Source organism: Salvia hispanica, chromosome 1 (assembly GCF_023119035.1).
Source record: "Salvia hispanica cultivar TCC Black 2014 chromosome 1, UniMelb_Shisp_WGS_1.0, whole genome shotgun sequence".
Classification (NCBI taxonomy): domain Eukaryota; kingdom Viridiplantae; phylum Streptophyta; class Magnoliopsida; order Lamiales; family Lamiaceae; genus Salvia; species Salvia hispanica.
In genome coordinates this window covers 5,767,325-5,783,955 of record NC_062965.1, presented here as the reverse complement: position 1 = coordinate 5,783,955, position 16,631 = coordinate 5,767,325, and the positions used below count along the sequence as shown (strand labels likewise).

General features: G+C 34.8%; 3 protein-coding genes across 4 annotated transcripts; 1 reads left to right on the top strand and 2 right to left on the bottom strand.

The window, feature by feature from the left end:
- Positions 1 to 5,644: 5,644 nt before the first annotated feature.
- On the bottom strand, positions 5,645 to 6,370 carry LOC125185697. The gene has a single exon (XM_048082279.1). It carries the CDS (start codon positions 6,368 to 6,370, stop codon positions 5,645 to 5,647), a length of 726 nt encoding a protein of 241 aa, XP_047938236.1.
- LOC125185687 lies at positions 6,370 to 6,942 on the bottom strand. Its single transcript, XM_048082270.1, has one exon. It carries the CDS (start codon positions 6,940 to 6,942, stop codon positions 6,370 to 6,372), a length of 573 nt encoding a protein of 190 aa, XP_047938227.1.
- A 3,112-nt stretch (positions 6,943 to 10,054) lies between these two features.
- LOC125203335 lies at positions 10,055 to 11,686 on the top strand. Of its 2 annotated transcripts, none has more exons than XM_048101763.1 (4): positions 10,055 to 10,177; positions 10,505 to 11,001; positions 11,165 to 11,266; positions 11,401 to 11,686. In XM_048101763.1, the coding sequence occupies exons 2-4, from the start codon at positions 10,507 to 10,509 to the stop codon at positions 11,488 to 11,490; spliced, it is 687 nt and encodes a 228-aa protein (XP_047957720.1). In that variant the 5' UTR covers positions 10,055 to 10,177; positions 10,505 to 10,506; the 3' UTR covers positions 11,491 to 11,686. The 2 variants fall into 2 exon arrangements, with proteins under 2 accessions (XP_047957720.1, XP_047957650.1); XM_048101693.1 differs by lacking the exon at positions 10,055 to 10,177 and adding an exon at positions 10,184 to 10,364.
- Positions 11,687 to 16,631: the final 4,945 nt, after the last annotated feature.

The following is a 16,631-nucleotide window of genomic DNA, read 5'->3' as shown; positions in this document are numbered from 1 at the left end:
TGAAAGACTAAAAAATACCCTCGTGGAAAACTAGTCCTCTATCCCCAATGTTCTCTTGAGACCCCGTTTCATTCCCGCATGTGTTGCAAGTTGGTCGAGAGTCATGTTAGTCGTATCGGTCGTATTGAGTTGACCCAAGAGGGCCTACAACGAGTTGTTCGGGGTTACTCTTTCGGCGGGAACTGCTCGGGCCAGCGTCGGGGCTATCCAAGTTAGTTCCGGCAAGCTGGGTAGCCACATCATCGGAGGCGCCGTCGGATAGGGCCACCGACCTCGACCGTTTGCTAGAGGAGCTGGAGGAGGATGCTATTACGCCGCCCCTATACTTCGGATGTTGGTGCCTCTCCTGCCAACAACTGAGGTACTTGAACGGTTTCAACTCCATGCGTTGGTAGGTCGCCAAGGAGGCACTGATGATGTCGAGCTCGCTCGTGCCGCTCCCCGCCGACCACTCTTCCTAGAGGTAATACCCCTGGAACTTATCGATTGCGTCGTTGCATCTGAAGATGCAATTGCGCACCATACTATCATTGCGATAGATGGTTCCCACCGGCCGGGTTTCATTGTAAAGACGAGTGATGCGCTACCAATACGTTTCCCCGGTTTGGTTCGTGTCAACTTCCGGATCTTCGGAGACTGCCAAGTTGGCTTTGAACATCGCCATCATCTCACCGGGAGTGTACGGGGTGCGGGTGCCACGAGTAGGAGGAGTAGGAGTAGAATAGAAGTAGGAGTAGGAGTAGAGCTGCTGCTCCCTCCCGATCCGGGTTTGGGTGCCCACCCGAACCCGGAGGCATTTTGGTCGTCCACCGGGTAAGGGCGGTAGCCACCCGGAACTTGCGAACCTTGGGTTTGAGGAGGGGCCGAAAATTGCATTTCCGGACTAGGGAATGAGTCGGAGTCGAACTAATCGTGGTTCCAACTGTGATTGCCGGAGCCGGACATTGTGTCTAGTGTGGTGGGAATTTAGATGAGAGAATATGAGAAAAAAGATGAGAGAATGTAGATGATAGAATAGATGAGAATGTGATTTTTTTGTGTTGAAGTAGGGGTATTTATAGATGAAAATGTGAATTTTGGGAAAAAATATTGAAGAATAAATTAAAAGTGGGTAGAAAACGGATATAATTTTTTGGGAAGTGGGAAAGTAATTTTTTTTATTTAATAACATTTTTTAAAAATTAATTTCGAATTTTAAAAAAAAAATTGAATATGCCAACGGCTAAGCCGTTGGCCAATCATACAGCGCCACGTAAGGGTGCTCAGCGGCACGGACGTGCTCTTAGCTAAAAGCAGCGTCGTGCCGCTGGCACGGACGGACGGCTTGCAGCGACGGACGAGCTCGTCCTCACCGCTGGCACGGACGGATGGACGACGATTTTGCAACCGCTGCAGATGCTCTAATGCTCGTGAAGAATATTTTTGTGAAACGATTAAATGCAATTACACATACTATTTTGCCATATAATCTTCATGTAAACAATCATGTTGAGAAGGGAGTTAATTTATTAATTTAAACATGCGCATTAACTCAAACTAGTGTTAACCTACGCGCGACTTAGAATAATTTCATACTATCATTTTCATATCATTTTCATATTATGAATAAATAGAACAAGTGACAATATTGTTACATAATACTAAAAAACTTATAGAGTATATACCAAGAGTATATAAATCTAATAAGATATTTTATATACAAATAAAATATTAGGGATCGTAAAAAGATAAAATGACTAACTACAAAACAAATAAAATTTTCAAATCTTAACTGAATCCACGAATTGAGTTTTATAATGTGTAATCAAACTTAAAAAAATATAATTTTGTTTGAAAATTCAAAACAGAATACTAATTTAATTCCATAACTATATGGATAGATGCATAATTACTGGCATAGATTGTAACTAATTTAGATCAATAATACACGTAAAATGTAATTTAAAATATAAAGTAATATGACAAATAAATACTCCCTCCGTCCCGCTTTAGCAGTCCCATTGACTTTTTTGTCATCTTTTTGTAAAAATGATAAAAAATAGTTAAATGGGAGAAATGGTAAATTAAGAGGGAGAATAATATAGAGAAGAGTCTTATCTACATTATTGTCTCTCTTATTTTACCATTTCTCCACTTTAACTATTTTTTTATCATTTTTACAAAAAGAGGACAGAAAAGTCAATGGGACTGCTAAAGCGGGATGGAGGGAGTATAATACTACTAAACAATTATACTCCATATAGAAAATATCCCTATCGTTTTCAATATTAGTACGATTTTATATACAAATTTTTCATTTCCTAAATTCATTAGTTGTTTTAAAATTATCTTACCTAAATTAAATCCTTAAATTATGATACTCAATTAAAAACATTATGAAGCCTGCAGGCAGCAGCCCTCCCTCTTCCCTTTCTTTTTCGTTCCTTTCCCTCTTTCCTCTTGCCTTCTTTTTCAGTTTTCTTGCCTTTCTCTTTCCTCTTTCTCTTTCAAAATAAAACAAAATATTGACATTTCAAATACAATTTCCAAAAAAAAAAATGAGTTCTTACACAGTGTAACCCCAAATATGGTGTTTAGTTGTTCAAAAACCCATCGTCCTCCGCTGGCGTTTTTCATTGTTGAACTTTGAGTAAAATTCTTTTTTTGCGAATGAGTAATTAGGCAGAATGAAAGAAAATCTCTATAATTTTAATTAGGGGTGGGTAGGTACTGTATACCTTACCGAAACCATCATACCGTATACATACCGTAAATACGGTATGCGAAAAAGTCATACCTTTATCTTACCAAAGATTTCGGTATACCGAACTTCAGTATACCTTATTTTCGGTATGACGAATTTCCATACCGATACCGTACCTCATTTTCGGTATATCGTACCGAAGTTCGGTATACCTTACTTTTGCGGTATACCCGACTTTCAACATCAATTAAAATAGAAAATTAGAGTTTTTAGAATATTATTTATATTTTATAATTTTAAAAATAAATTAAATATAATTTATTCATAATTATATTTATATTTCACAATAGATCTTATAATTTAAAAATATATAAAATATATTTTATATATAATTGTGTTTGTATTTTTACGGTATATACCTTAGTTTACGGTATATACCTTAATTTACGGTATATACCGAATTTCGGTATGCAGCGGTATACCGCAGTATTTGAAAATTCATACCGTTGCCTTACCGGAATCTTTCGGTAAGGTATCATACCGTACCGAAAGTCACGGTATACCGAAAATTCGATATTTTCGGTACTTTTTCGGTACGATAAGACCGGTATTTCGGTATTTTTCCCCAGCCCTAATTTTAATTAGCATTTGTTGTCGAATAAAGAGAAAATTAAAGTAATGTGCTAATTAGGATTGACTGTAGAGCCAAAACCGTTTAATCTCTTCAATAGTTAATTCTTTTTTTATTTTATTATAATATTTATAAATGCTTTTTTTATTTTATTTTTCTAAAATTTTCCTTTTATATAGATAGATAGATAGGTTTGTAATCGATTGCTAACTAATTACCAATCCCAAATTGAGACCAATTTTCAATCATTAGATTAGAAGATCTTGTGGTTAATATGATGCCAAGTTTAATATATTTTAAATTTAAATAATTATTAATTAAATTAAAAGGGTATTAATGTCAAATCCTATATGTAGTAATTATAACTAACTACTTTCTCTCTCCTCAAAATCATCTCAAATCTTTAAATTTACGTAACTCTCTCGATTTAAATTATTTTTCCGCAAAAAATATATCAAATTAAAGATAATTTAATAAGGATTCCAACGAGATCTCAATTGCATATGTTCCGACGATGTTCGGGTGATGAAATTTGATAAATTATATTTCAATTTTCGTACATGTTGATAAGCAGCTATTTTCAATGCAACAAAAAATCTCAATATATTGTAGGCAAAATCTCAATATTATGCATGTCCAATCTCAATAAAAATGTGTTGATATTCCAATGTCATATTGTTGATATTTGTAATACACAATGTTGATATAAAAAAACACTCACGAAAATTATCATATGATAACATAATGACGATATTACCCTTTTGTTGATATTTTGTCTACAATTTATTGAGATTTTGTGAGCTTTAATCTCATCCACTTATTTTAAAATCCAAAGGTGAAGATTTAGTCTTGATTTTGGATTAGGGTGCTAAAAGCATTAGAATAGGACCCTAGATAAATATATTATAATATATTAATGGGATGCATGAAAATCCAGATATTCTCATGATACTAAATTCCCTTCATATTCACAGTCACAGGGAATAATAATTGTAATTAAACTGCAAGAATAGTGATCCAAAATTTATTCATAATTGGCAGTTACAAAATGCACATATTTCTTGCATAACTGCATGAATTTATATCAAAATTTATTCATGATTGATGGTTACACCAAAATTTATATATAATAAAATTCACAACAAAATTTATAAATATTTAAAGAGAAGGCTAAAACACGCCTACATATAAAGAGAGAGAGATTATGTACTAGCCTTCACCAAATTAATGAATGATATAAGAGCATGACACATCTAGATTAGAAGAGAGATTTGCCCGAGCTCGTATAAGTTCGATCCTAGCTATTGCGACATGTAATTTTCCAATACTCTTCTCGATTACTCAACAATTACAGTACATTAAATGAATGGAAACTTATCACAAGATGCACGTCTCTAATCTCCGATTTAAATGAATGGGTATGAACGTATCACAGGATGCATTTAAGATAACTTTACTCTATATATAAAGTAAATGAATTATATATATGGCTATTTATCTTTAAAATCATGAATTTTGATATGGTAACTTTGAAAATGGTCTTATAATTTATTTATTTATTTTGAAATGTGCAATTTTCCCAACCTGATCCAAATAGATTTTTTCGGCAGATTTTGATCCTACGTAGCTAACCGTGAAATATATTTCAATTAGTTTGAATTATACATAAAACGGCGTCATTTCGATGTCCTAATTCTTGATTTCGGTTTTTGAAGAATGACTTGCAAATCTATCGGGTTTGAAGAATATTAAATATATACTACGTATATAGTTCGTCAAATTTTATGCTCAACTCGACTAAGGAATATAGATTTAAGACCGCGCCACAGTGGGCTCAAACCCAAAACCTTTAGCCTTATGCATTACCACTCCACCTTATAGCCAATTCACAAACTAGTAATTAAATTTTTTAGAAATTAAGAAATAGTTGTGCATAACATAAATTTTGTTTTGTTTTGTTTGTTACGCTAACGACAATTCCAACCGACAACAACGGCAATGATTTTTGATTAAGGGTGTCCACAATGGTGGCCCTCTTGGGCATGCCTAAGCCACCATTTCTTGGGCATGCCCAACAAACTCGGCCCTGCTCATGAAAACTTGGCCACCACAATGGTGGCCCTCCGGGCGACCAATTAAAATTATTTTCTTATATTCTTTGATATATTTTAATTTAGCTAAAATAAAAATTATTTGCATATAATAATTAAAATACATAGAAATAATTAAAATAAACAAAATTCTAACAAAATTTTCGCTATATTATTATATAAGGGAAAATTATACAACGAAAATTTTTGATACAACGCGAACAACAAAGAGAACCCCTATCAGCCCCCTCCTCTACGGTTCCAGACCTCTTCAACCAAATCAGCCTGCAGTGTTGAATGTGATATCTCACTCCGCATATTGGTGAAGCGCTGAATCAAGTATTCATTACTGCGTGGTACACCCATCTGCAGAGGAGGGGTTGCAATACCATGACTTGTGCTAGCACCATCTTCCGGTGCCCAACGCTCTGCAGTAACGCCTTCATCCTCTATTATCATATTGTGCAATATGATACACGCAGTCATGATGTCTGCGACATCATTTTCGTGCCATTGTCGAACCGGACACCGTAAAATGGCCCATCGCGATTGGAGGACTCCAAAAGCCCGCTCCACATCCTTCCTAGCACCCTCTTGTTTTTTTGCAAAATAGGTCTGCTTCGGCCCAACTGGTTGTCGGATCGTCTTGACAAACACGGGCCAGCGAGGGTATATTCCATCGGCCAAATAGTATGCCCTGTTGTACTGCGTGCCATTGGCCACGAAGCTGATTTGCGGACCCTCACCCCGGGACTCATCATTGAAGAGATGCGATGATTGTAGAACGTTGATGACGTTGTTCGACCCAGCGACACCAAAATACGCATGCCAGATTCGCAAGCGGTAGTCAGCAACGGCTTCAAGGATCATCGTGGGATGTTGCCCTTTGAAACCAGAAGTGAACTGCCCCTTCCAAGCCACCGGGCAGTTCCTCCACTCCCGGTGCATGCAATCGATGCTGCCCATCATGCCCGGAAAATGATGCACAGTCCGTGCATATTTATCAGTCTCTGGCATTCCTCGGCCGTTGGTTTCCGTAGGTACTCCCCTTTGAAGAGTTCTTTGATACCCTTGCAAAACTGTCTCAGCGTCTTAAGGGCAGTCGTTTCGCCCATCTGTAGATATTCGTCGAACATGTCAGCAAGCCCGGCATAGGCAAGCTGCCTAATTGCGGCCGTGCACTTCTGATATGTCGACAATCCGGGTCGACCGGTGGCATCACTACGCAAGGTGAAGCACCTGTATCGCTGAGACAAACAATCCGCAATGTGGATGAAGAGTCGTTGCGACATTCTGAATCGCCGATGAAAAATCTCCGGCGTATAACGGGGGTTATCGCCGAAGTAGTCTTCCATCAACCGTTGGTTGGCTCCGACATGGTCACGGTTGATATACCGGCGACGGTATCTCGGCCGAGGGATGGCCGCCGCCACCGCCAAAGCCGCCTCCTCCTCGTCGGCTTCAGCTTGCACCGCTGCAACGAGTTCTTCGAACTCCTCATCGACCAAGCGCTGAAAATTTTCATCGTCGGAATCCATGTTTTGAAACTAAATTGAAATCAAGTGGAAAGAGTAGAGTTTGGTTTAGGGTAAAAAAATGGAGGAGGAAGGATGAATATATAAAAAATTTTGAAAATAAAATAAAATAAATTAAATCGGTGGCCAGGGCCGCGGCTCTCGGCCCTTGCAGTGGCGGGCCGAGCCGCGTGCCCCAAGAGCCTCGGCCTGGCTGAGAGCTCGGCTCTCCCTCGTCCACCACCCATGGCAGCGTCCTCCTCTCGGCTCAGTAGTGGGGGGCCGCGGGCTGCCCAAGCCCGGGCCAAGGGCCGCGGCCCTCCCATTGTGGACACTCTAACAACCGTTTAACGATATTGGGCCACGTATTTGTATTTATTTCTCCTGCTATTTTGTGGAATCAAACGTCAACAGTACACTAAACTTTACTTACTAGAAGAAACGAAGATTAGTTATCTAATTAATGCGTGTGGATATAAGTCCTTATTCATTTATTCAGTCGTCTCTCTACTTTTATTTTCTTTCTTTAATATACAATATATTACCTTTTCTTACGGATTCCTTTTTCCCGGTGATAATGAAAGCTAATAGATGCTAATGCTATGATCGATATGATATTAATTACACTCATGCATGAGAGAGCAAAATCCCTCCGTCTCAAAATATTAGACCCCTTTCTTTTGGACATAGGAATTTAGGAGATAATTATTTAATGGTGTAAGTGGAGTTGATAGTAGAGTAAATTTTTACCATAAATAGAAATGGTTCAAGTGTATTAGGACACTCCAAAGTGGAATAAGGGTCTAATATCTTGGGACGGAGGGTGTATTATCTAAATCATGTATTTATTGGATTAATAATGCTCTAGTGTATGTTCTCGTGGTGATATATATTGTTACATTCTTATATTTCGCATTCATTATGAGAGTAGTTGATACGGGATTTATAAATTATATGTGCTTTCTGGTCTCCTAATATGCTAGTTTTGGGGACGGTTCTCGTATTTGTTCTATATATGTATACGCACATGAATGTCTTACTTTTGATAGACTCTGATGTAGCTTCTTGCGAGATAGGACCACCAATCTTGCCATACTAATGCAAAAAAGATTAAAATTTGTGTTGTAATTGCAAACTATGCAAACCCAAATTGTCAGTATTTTTATAGCTTTTCTTTTTCTTTTTGAACTAGGATGATTTTACATTTATCCTTATAACGACTCCAATTTTTGACACATTTCTCCAACTACTAAGGTAATTTCATTATCTAACACTTTTATAGTTTACTCTTGATTCTTTATATTATTACACTGTAAAAGTTTTCAATTAAATTCAAATTACTAGTATTATACTACCACCTATTATTATACTACAATATCCATTTACCCAAATTTCCTGTTGACTTAACAAAATCTTTACACCTCATTCTTAAGCGCGCCCAGCTACTAATTATTGATCTAACCGAATCTAAAATTCAAGGAAAGTAATTAAGAAATAATCTGAAACACGTGGCCAGCAGCCCACTAGCACAAGTGTAATGTAGTAACCCAGAAAAATGGCCAGTTGAGAGATCAACGGTGGATATTAAATACCAGCGGCGGCAGTTATAGTTAGTTAATCCTATGTTTGAATTTTGTCCAACATAAACACAGTACTTGTCTCCTAAGCACTCATCATCGCCGATTTCTCGACGTCCACGTGGCAGCAAGTCTCCGCCGTGGTCGGCGGTTTTGGTGGGCCCCTTCGGTGGAGCCCCCCCCCCCCCTCCCTCCATAAAATAATACTGAAAAGTCTGAAATTAAAATAGGTTTTTCTTTTCCCCTTTTAATTGTGTACTTTAGATTAGAGTATTATTTATTTGAATTTGACGACAGAAAGTGTTTACAATAATTTTAAAACGGACATTTGATTAACACAGTAAATGCGATAATATTTTGCTGGTTATTATACGATTTTATAGGCAATTAAAGTATGTATTTTTTGTCCTTTGATAGACTCCTGCAAAAGTCTGGTCGTCGTCTTCATTGTCCCCTTCCTACCCACCTTCTCACTATTGGATTAAGTTTATTACTAACCATCCAATCCAACTCTACCATTCATTTTTTTTTCACATCATCAATATTCATTCAGTCCATTCACACTTCTATTTTTATAATTTATCAATAACCACCCAACCACCATTATATATTTATTTTTATATTATTTATTAATAATATTATTATTACATGAAACATTTATTATTGTACAATAAAAATTTATAAAAAATAGTAAATGACAAACTAAAAATTATAAAAATAAACATATAAAAAACATAAATTACAATAATTGAAATACGAAATTGAAAATACATAAATTTTGGAAAGATTAAAATTTGGAAAATCGGATAATATATTATTCTCATCATTCTCCATAGTTAGCAACAAAGAAAACTATTAAAAAAAATATGAAATTGTATCAAACAAGAAGGATTATAGGAGAAAAAAAAGATGAGATATTTTTGTATGGCAAAAATGAAATGACTCAAGTAACGTGGGACATGGGGAGTATTAAAGAGAGAGAGAATATTTAAGAAAAATTCATTAAGCACGTAAGCAGTCGCTCATTTTACGCCCAAATAGTGTCCTAGTTGAACATGCCTCCATTTATTACTACTAATAAAATTAGTAGCCCAATAGTATATTTATTTATGAAGTCCATTTACATCTTCAATTGAAACTAATTTATAAGCGCTGTTTTCACTTTATCTTCTTTCCCAAATAAAATTTTACTAAGTAATATAAAATTTTTAAAAGATAGAAATAATACTAGTGAGATATGGAAAATGGAGTGGACCAATTTTATTTACTCATATATGAGCTGGAAGATAAAATGTCATTAACGCGTGAAATTTGTAATATTTGTTATTGTAGAGAAAATTCCAAATGTGTTAAGCCAATCATATTTGACGACGGTAACCAATAGTTGTTGTTGCGCATTTATGGCAGAAATTATAAACAATTGTTGATGGACACATATACTCCAGGGATGAGATCCTCTACGGTGCTAAGCACCGTGCTGTGCACCTTTCTCTCTCACAAAATGAAATTAAATAATTAAATATAAAAATGAATTTTTTATTCAATTGGGAGGGGGAGGGGTGCACAGCACGGTGCTGTGCACTGTAGAGGATCTCAGCCCTATACTCCACGACTTCTATAAATTGATTGGTGACTAATACAAGTAGTTCAAAGAGTTTCAAAGCATACAAGAGAGAGTTTTGGTAAGGGCATTTTAAGAGATGGAAAAGTGAAGATTTTTCATCTCTTAAAATTATAGTAGCTCACTCCTTGTGTTTTCCAAGTTATGAAATTCTAAATTTGTGTTTTTCCTCGGAGAATTTTTTGTTAGCTTTCTTTATATACACATAGTGTAAGATTTTCAAGAATTTGGTCTTGTGATTTTTTTGGGTAAAAATTCATGTCTCACAATTTTATACTACTTCATTTTCTTAGCTTGGTCTTATTTTAAATCTACAAAAAATAGTTACAATGTTTTTCCATTTTTGTGGATTCACGTATTAATGATGTTTTTTGGAACATGAATCCAGAAATGGAAGAACTAGGCGAAATTACAAAGGCCCATTACCGAGCAGGATCTCAACGGGTCAAAGACTTAGCATATGATTTCTTCAAATCGATGGACACAGATGGAGACGACCAAGTCGATAGGTCCGAGTTCCTAGCCTTCATGAGGCAACAAGGCTGCTATCCCTACATGCAAAACCCTTCTTTCTTCAATAAGCTCGACGTAGACGGCAGCGGCACCCTTGAGTTCTTCGAGGTCATGACGCTGTACTACATCATGAAGAGCGGCCGCCCCTTCTGCGACATGTGCGGCCAATTCATCACCGGAATATTCTTCTCTTGCGTCCAGTGCTTTAAGAATCCCCAAACCTCGTACAATCTATGTCTTGATTGCTACAGCGGGGAGAAGAAATGCAATCATACTCACAACGGCCGGTCTCAGTTCTTGGACAATTTTGTGTTTTTGCAAGCTATGAGAGATCCGAAGCTTGCTCATGCGTTGGAAGTTAATTTTAATGAGGTAATGCGTTATATTTCTAGTAACATATATATTGACATTTTTTTCATCATTTTAGCCTTTTCCACTCAAATATTGGATAATTGGTACCTAATGTTTCAAAACAAATTTATATATTTTGCAAATTTTTACAATCGGTAATTAAATCTATTGTTTGTGGCTGCAGGTGGGGAATAGGCCGACAAATGCCATAGTTCCATTACAACATGATAGCACTGTGCATATTCAAAATGCAAATAATGTTCCAGGGCCATCAAACTCAAAGTGGGTAAGTATGCAAAATTTTTGTTTATTTGAACAAGAAATTATAGATATGGAAAATTAGTTTTATGAAAATGATATTATTGTACATCAATGAAACTCCAATTGATTAACACATAGCTCTTTCTTGATGCATCTCAGAGCAAAGTTAAGCTTGCATTTGATGCATTTGAAGCATCAATCAACGTTGGGATCCTTTCCAACGCCCTCGGCCTCTGCACTATTATGTAACAATATGAGAGAGCCAAACAAAGTCATAAAGAAAAAGGGCGAAAAAAGTGTATTTCCTTTGTACGCACAGTCTATGAATGTTGATTGGAGTACTTCTTTTCTTATTCATGTAATATGCATCCCTTATTTTTGGGTGTATGTCTAAGTGTGAAAGACGTCATTTTAAATCCAAAATATGCAGTACTATTTTCTTGTATGACATTTTACAGCCAGATAATTTTGCTTGGACTCTTATTATATTCTATATATTTATAATAAATTTGCAAATAGGGACGTTTAGTCAGCTCAGGACTTGTGGGTTGACTCAATATATAGTTGGCCAAATTTACAGTATATATATATAGCTGGAAATTTCTAACCCGAGAAAAGATGGGGCGACAATTTCCTTATACTAATGGTATTGTAAGCAGTCTAAGAATATTGATTGGAATTACTGCATCGATCTCTTATTTTTGAGTGTGTCTAGTGTGAAAGACTCATTTGAAATCCAAAATATGTAGTGCTATTTTCTTGTAGAGTATGACATTAATTTTACAGCCGGATAATTTTGCTTGGTTATATTCTATATATTTAGGATAAATTTGCAAATATGGACGTGAGTTGACTCAATATATAGTTGGCCAAATTTATAAGTATTAATAGCTGGAAATTTCTAACCCGATTTTCTACAATTTTCTAGTCTAAAATGGTTGCTTTTGATGGCTACTTATTTTTTGGCACCATATATCGTGTAAGCGGACTTTTCAGCGATGGGGAGAATTTATAGTATATGTCTAGGGAAACTTGAGAATCTCAGTAGAATAAGCCTCACAATAGTCGTTCTGTGACAAGTCTTAATTTTTTTTTTCTTAGGAAAATGTTCGTAGTTATATATCATAAGATATGTCAGTTAAAAATTTAGGCATATGTATGATCAAAAGTCTTCTAAAGATGTATAACGTTAGATTAATCATGGTAAAAGTGTCAATGAAATCTTTTTTTGGAATAGTGTACCAGGACAATAAAGATATATTCGACTTTTTACAAGTGTATCTTGTAAAGTAAAATTGTTGATTTTCGTAGACTAAGTGTGAATACACAGTTTTGTTATCAACCCCAATTTGGATTGCACCGTGTGAACTTATGTATTGATACGTATTTGTGTGAACCCTTAATGTTGAGAAAGTTTTTCTTTACAATGTGACGTCTTAAGAGATCCTTTCTTCCAACCAAAATGTAAATGTAAAGTAACTCATATATGGAAGAATTGTAACATCCCTAATCCAAATAATGTATTACTTGATACATTAGTATATTTTATTATTTATTTTTTATATAAATTAGTGGTTATTATGTGTGTTAATAAAATTATCACGTTATCAATTATATATATAAGTTAAACATCATGTTAGCTCATTAAATTAGCTTAGACGTGATATAGTATATATGTACACGCAGAGTGAAATAATTAAACTAATTATATATATGTATTCATAAAAATGGTATAGGAGTATGTAAAAAGTTTACAAGAATGCATGAGGAAGGTATATATGTGTAACGTGTTTGTGCATGGAATATGCCTTAATGCATAGTGATTAATAGTTTAATAATATAAATAGGTTGCGACATATGTGGCTACTCATATTTTACACCGACTCTTTTGAATATACATATATATATGTCATAGAGCTGTCAAGTAGTTAGAGTTGGTTATTTTTCTGTTATGCACTTGGTAGTTTAGATTAGAGGTTTTATATTCTGCTCTTGTCGTATCTACACCAAACATCCTAATTGTATACTCCCTCCGTATGTCATTAGGAGTCTCATTCATGGACGGCACGAGTTTTAAGAAATGTTAAGAAAAGTGGGTGGAAAAAAGTTAGTGGAATAAGGGTCTCACTTATATATATTAGTTTAAATGAAATGTGAGTGGAATGAGTTAGTGGAAGGTGGGACCCTATTACCATTTATGGAAAAAGTGAACCGGGACTCTTATTCGCGGACGGACTAAAATGGAAAAACGGGACTTCTATTCACGGACGGAGGGAGTTTAAGGTACTCGTGCTTGTATTGAGAAACATTCAATCAATAATACAAAATCAAGTTTCTCTACAATTTTTACTCTTCTACTTCCTTCGGCATAATCAGCTGATCAAGATGATTATGAACATGCACAGGCTTGATCACCCCTTCAACCAACTTCTCTCGAATGTGCTTGGTGCGCTCATGGAACACCGAATTAGAACTAATGTAGACCGCCGTCTGATTATCACTGCTTCACATGAATTCCAAAATCTTTAAGTAAAGCCACAATCCAAACAACTTCTAGCAATCTCAATACCCAAGAAATATTTAGGAGCACCAAGATCTTTATACTTGAAGTGAGCATTTATAAACTCTTTAAAACTGCTGATCTGAGCAGCATTGCTACTAGCAACCAGAATGTGCATGTCTTTGAAAGTTTCATAATCGAACTACTTGTGTAGATATAATATAGTTTATCATATTGAAAATGTGCATGTCTATAAAAATCAATTAGAATTCTGTAATCTGTAATTCACAACTGTAAATTTTTTTGCAAAGATAAATCTGGAACTGATAAATATCAAAGCAAAGAATATCCCAATATTTATTATTTGATTTTGAATGGATTTTAGATATTTGTTGGTATACTTCTAACAATCTTTTGTTCTACAAGTAAATAAAAGAGAAGACTACATCACAAAGGGAATCATGAAGATTAAAATGACATTACAGAGCAAATGTAGATTCTAAGGTATATTTAAACTTTTTCCTGATTGATGATTTGAGGTTTCATAAGCAACTCAATTTCTTTATTTGATTAATTTCAACAATAATGTCAGCAAAACATCATAAAAACACCAGAAAACAGAAAACAGTACCTAAAATAGGAATTGAAAAGAACAAAAACTTAGGAAAATGAGAAAAAAATTGTGTATGCGGTTGTAAAATTAGGAGCAAAATGCACTATTGCTAAGTAGCTTATTTCTTTTTGTATCAATATTGATCTTGTTGATTATTGTTCTTCTTTCTTTAGATAGTGATGGATTAAAAGAAAACTTGGTTAGATTAGGTATTAATTATATAATGTTTCAGATTTAAAAAATCTTAGTCAACCTAAAATGTTTAATTATAACAAATAAGTTAAAAAATATACTACTATAATGTTTCAGTTTTAAGATAACTACAAAGATAATATTAAGAGCCAATTAGATTTTTACTCACAAAAGAGATGAGTAGAATCCAAAAACACCTGAATAACTATAGAGATGATATTAAGATAACTCTATTATCATCAATTATATTCTTCTTTAATAACTACATTAGAATGCAGTACACTTATAGTCACAAACAATAATTTTTTTTACCAAAATATAACTTCTATACATCAAACACAGAGTTAATTGTGTAGTACCTCATTATCTTCTTCTTCTTCTTCTTCTTCTTCTTCTTCTTCTTCTTCTTCTTCTTCTTCTTCTTCTTCTTCTTCTTCTTCTTCTTCTTCTTCTTCTTCTTTCTTCTCTCTTCTCCTACTTTTTGCTGCGCCACTGTAGCGGCGTGCATTGCTGTGATCGTTAGAATTAGAAGCAACCTTCCATATTTCAATTGCACCTTCTCTTATTTCCAGTGGTTTAAACAAATATAAGAAACAACGCATAAAAAATGGATTTAAGATAAGTATCATTGACATGAGATCTGATACAAAACAATACAGTAACTCAAAAAATAATGAATAGTGGTAAAGTGGAAAGTTATAACTAAAAAGGGAACAATAGATTTAACAAAATGTAATACATTAACTTAATGCTGAGCCTGAAAAACAAACACAAAGGAAAAAGCTCATCCTAGCAGCATGACTTTCCAAAAGGATGGCAAACAGCACCAACAAATAATCAGGTTAAATTTGAGAAATTCACATCATGACATCTCTTAGCTAAGCATCCTGACAACAACTCATCCTCAACCTCCTTAGTTAAAGAAGAAGAAATAGGAGTAGCAAAAATGGGCTCTTCTTCAATCTAACAAAATAAAGAAATAACAAAAATTTAGAAGAAACTTAAATAAATAAATTAAAAATAAGAATGCCTCTGGGAAAAAACAGAGGCATGGTTAACTTCTTTCGAGGAGATGAACTGCAAGTATAAAATTTCAAAGTTAAAACAAAAAGAACTAATGAAAGGTTGCAGGTTTGACAGGAAAGAAGATGCAAGGAAGCAGATTAAAGAAAGAGAACGAAGAAACAATTCATCAGAACCAACAATTTCAGAAGCAAAAATAGAGGAGGTAAAAACAAAAAATATTTAGTTGTTAATATCAGTTGATGAGTATGTTTCATACAGTGATCCTTGAAAATAACATGTATTGCAGCATAATAAACATACATGCAGCAGATATAGATGAGCAAAGAAGTAACACAAGGATGCTCCATATAAAATCAAGGTAAAAAAACGAAGCAAAACTAACTTTCTTGCAATAGATAATTCTGGAAAAAACAGAATAAAAAACTAATCCAATACAACTAATCAAATGTTTCTGATTTGAGATAACAAAGGAGCACACATGCAACAAAGAAGATTCATCAAAGAGGAATGTATTCAAGAAATTTGAGAGAGAAGAAACGATAAGGTAAAAACTGAATACAGAATTATATCAGTTGCTGAATGTTAGGGAGATTTTGAATATTGAACAAAAACGGATAATCTGAAAGTCGTGATAAATCACTTTCAGATCAAATCAATTTCGGTGGTTCTACCAAAATATTTGATCGGATAAAATTCAAAGAAATCAGAGCTTCTGTATGTTGATGTTCGAGAAGTATATAGAACCAAAAGAATCGATCAGATTAAGAAGAAGATGAACCAGTGCATCTGTTGGGGGAAAATCGAAAATAACTAATTTTCAAAAGGTTTCCGAAATTACAAATTAGTCCTTTGACTTTCAGATGAATTTCTTACACAGCAACTTCGTTGGAAATAAAAAATTTCTTACACAACTCGACCCCAGCCAGGGGCTGCCACCCCTTGGACCCCGCTACCCGGGGGCGCTGTCCCCCGTCCATCATAATGAATTCAAATAAGCGTGCACTCTGCACTTCCATACTTATATGATGTATCATTATGATAATACTGATAATTCAAGTT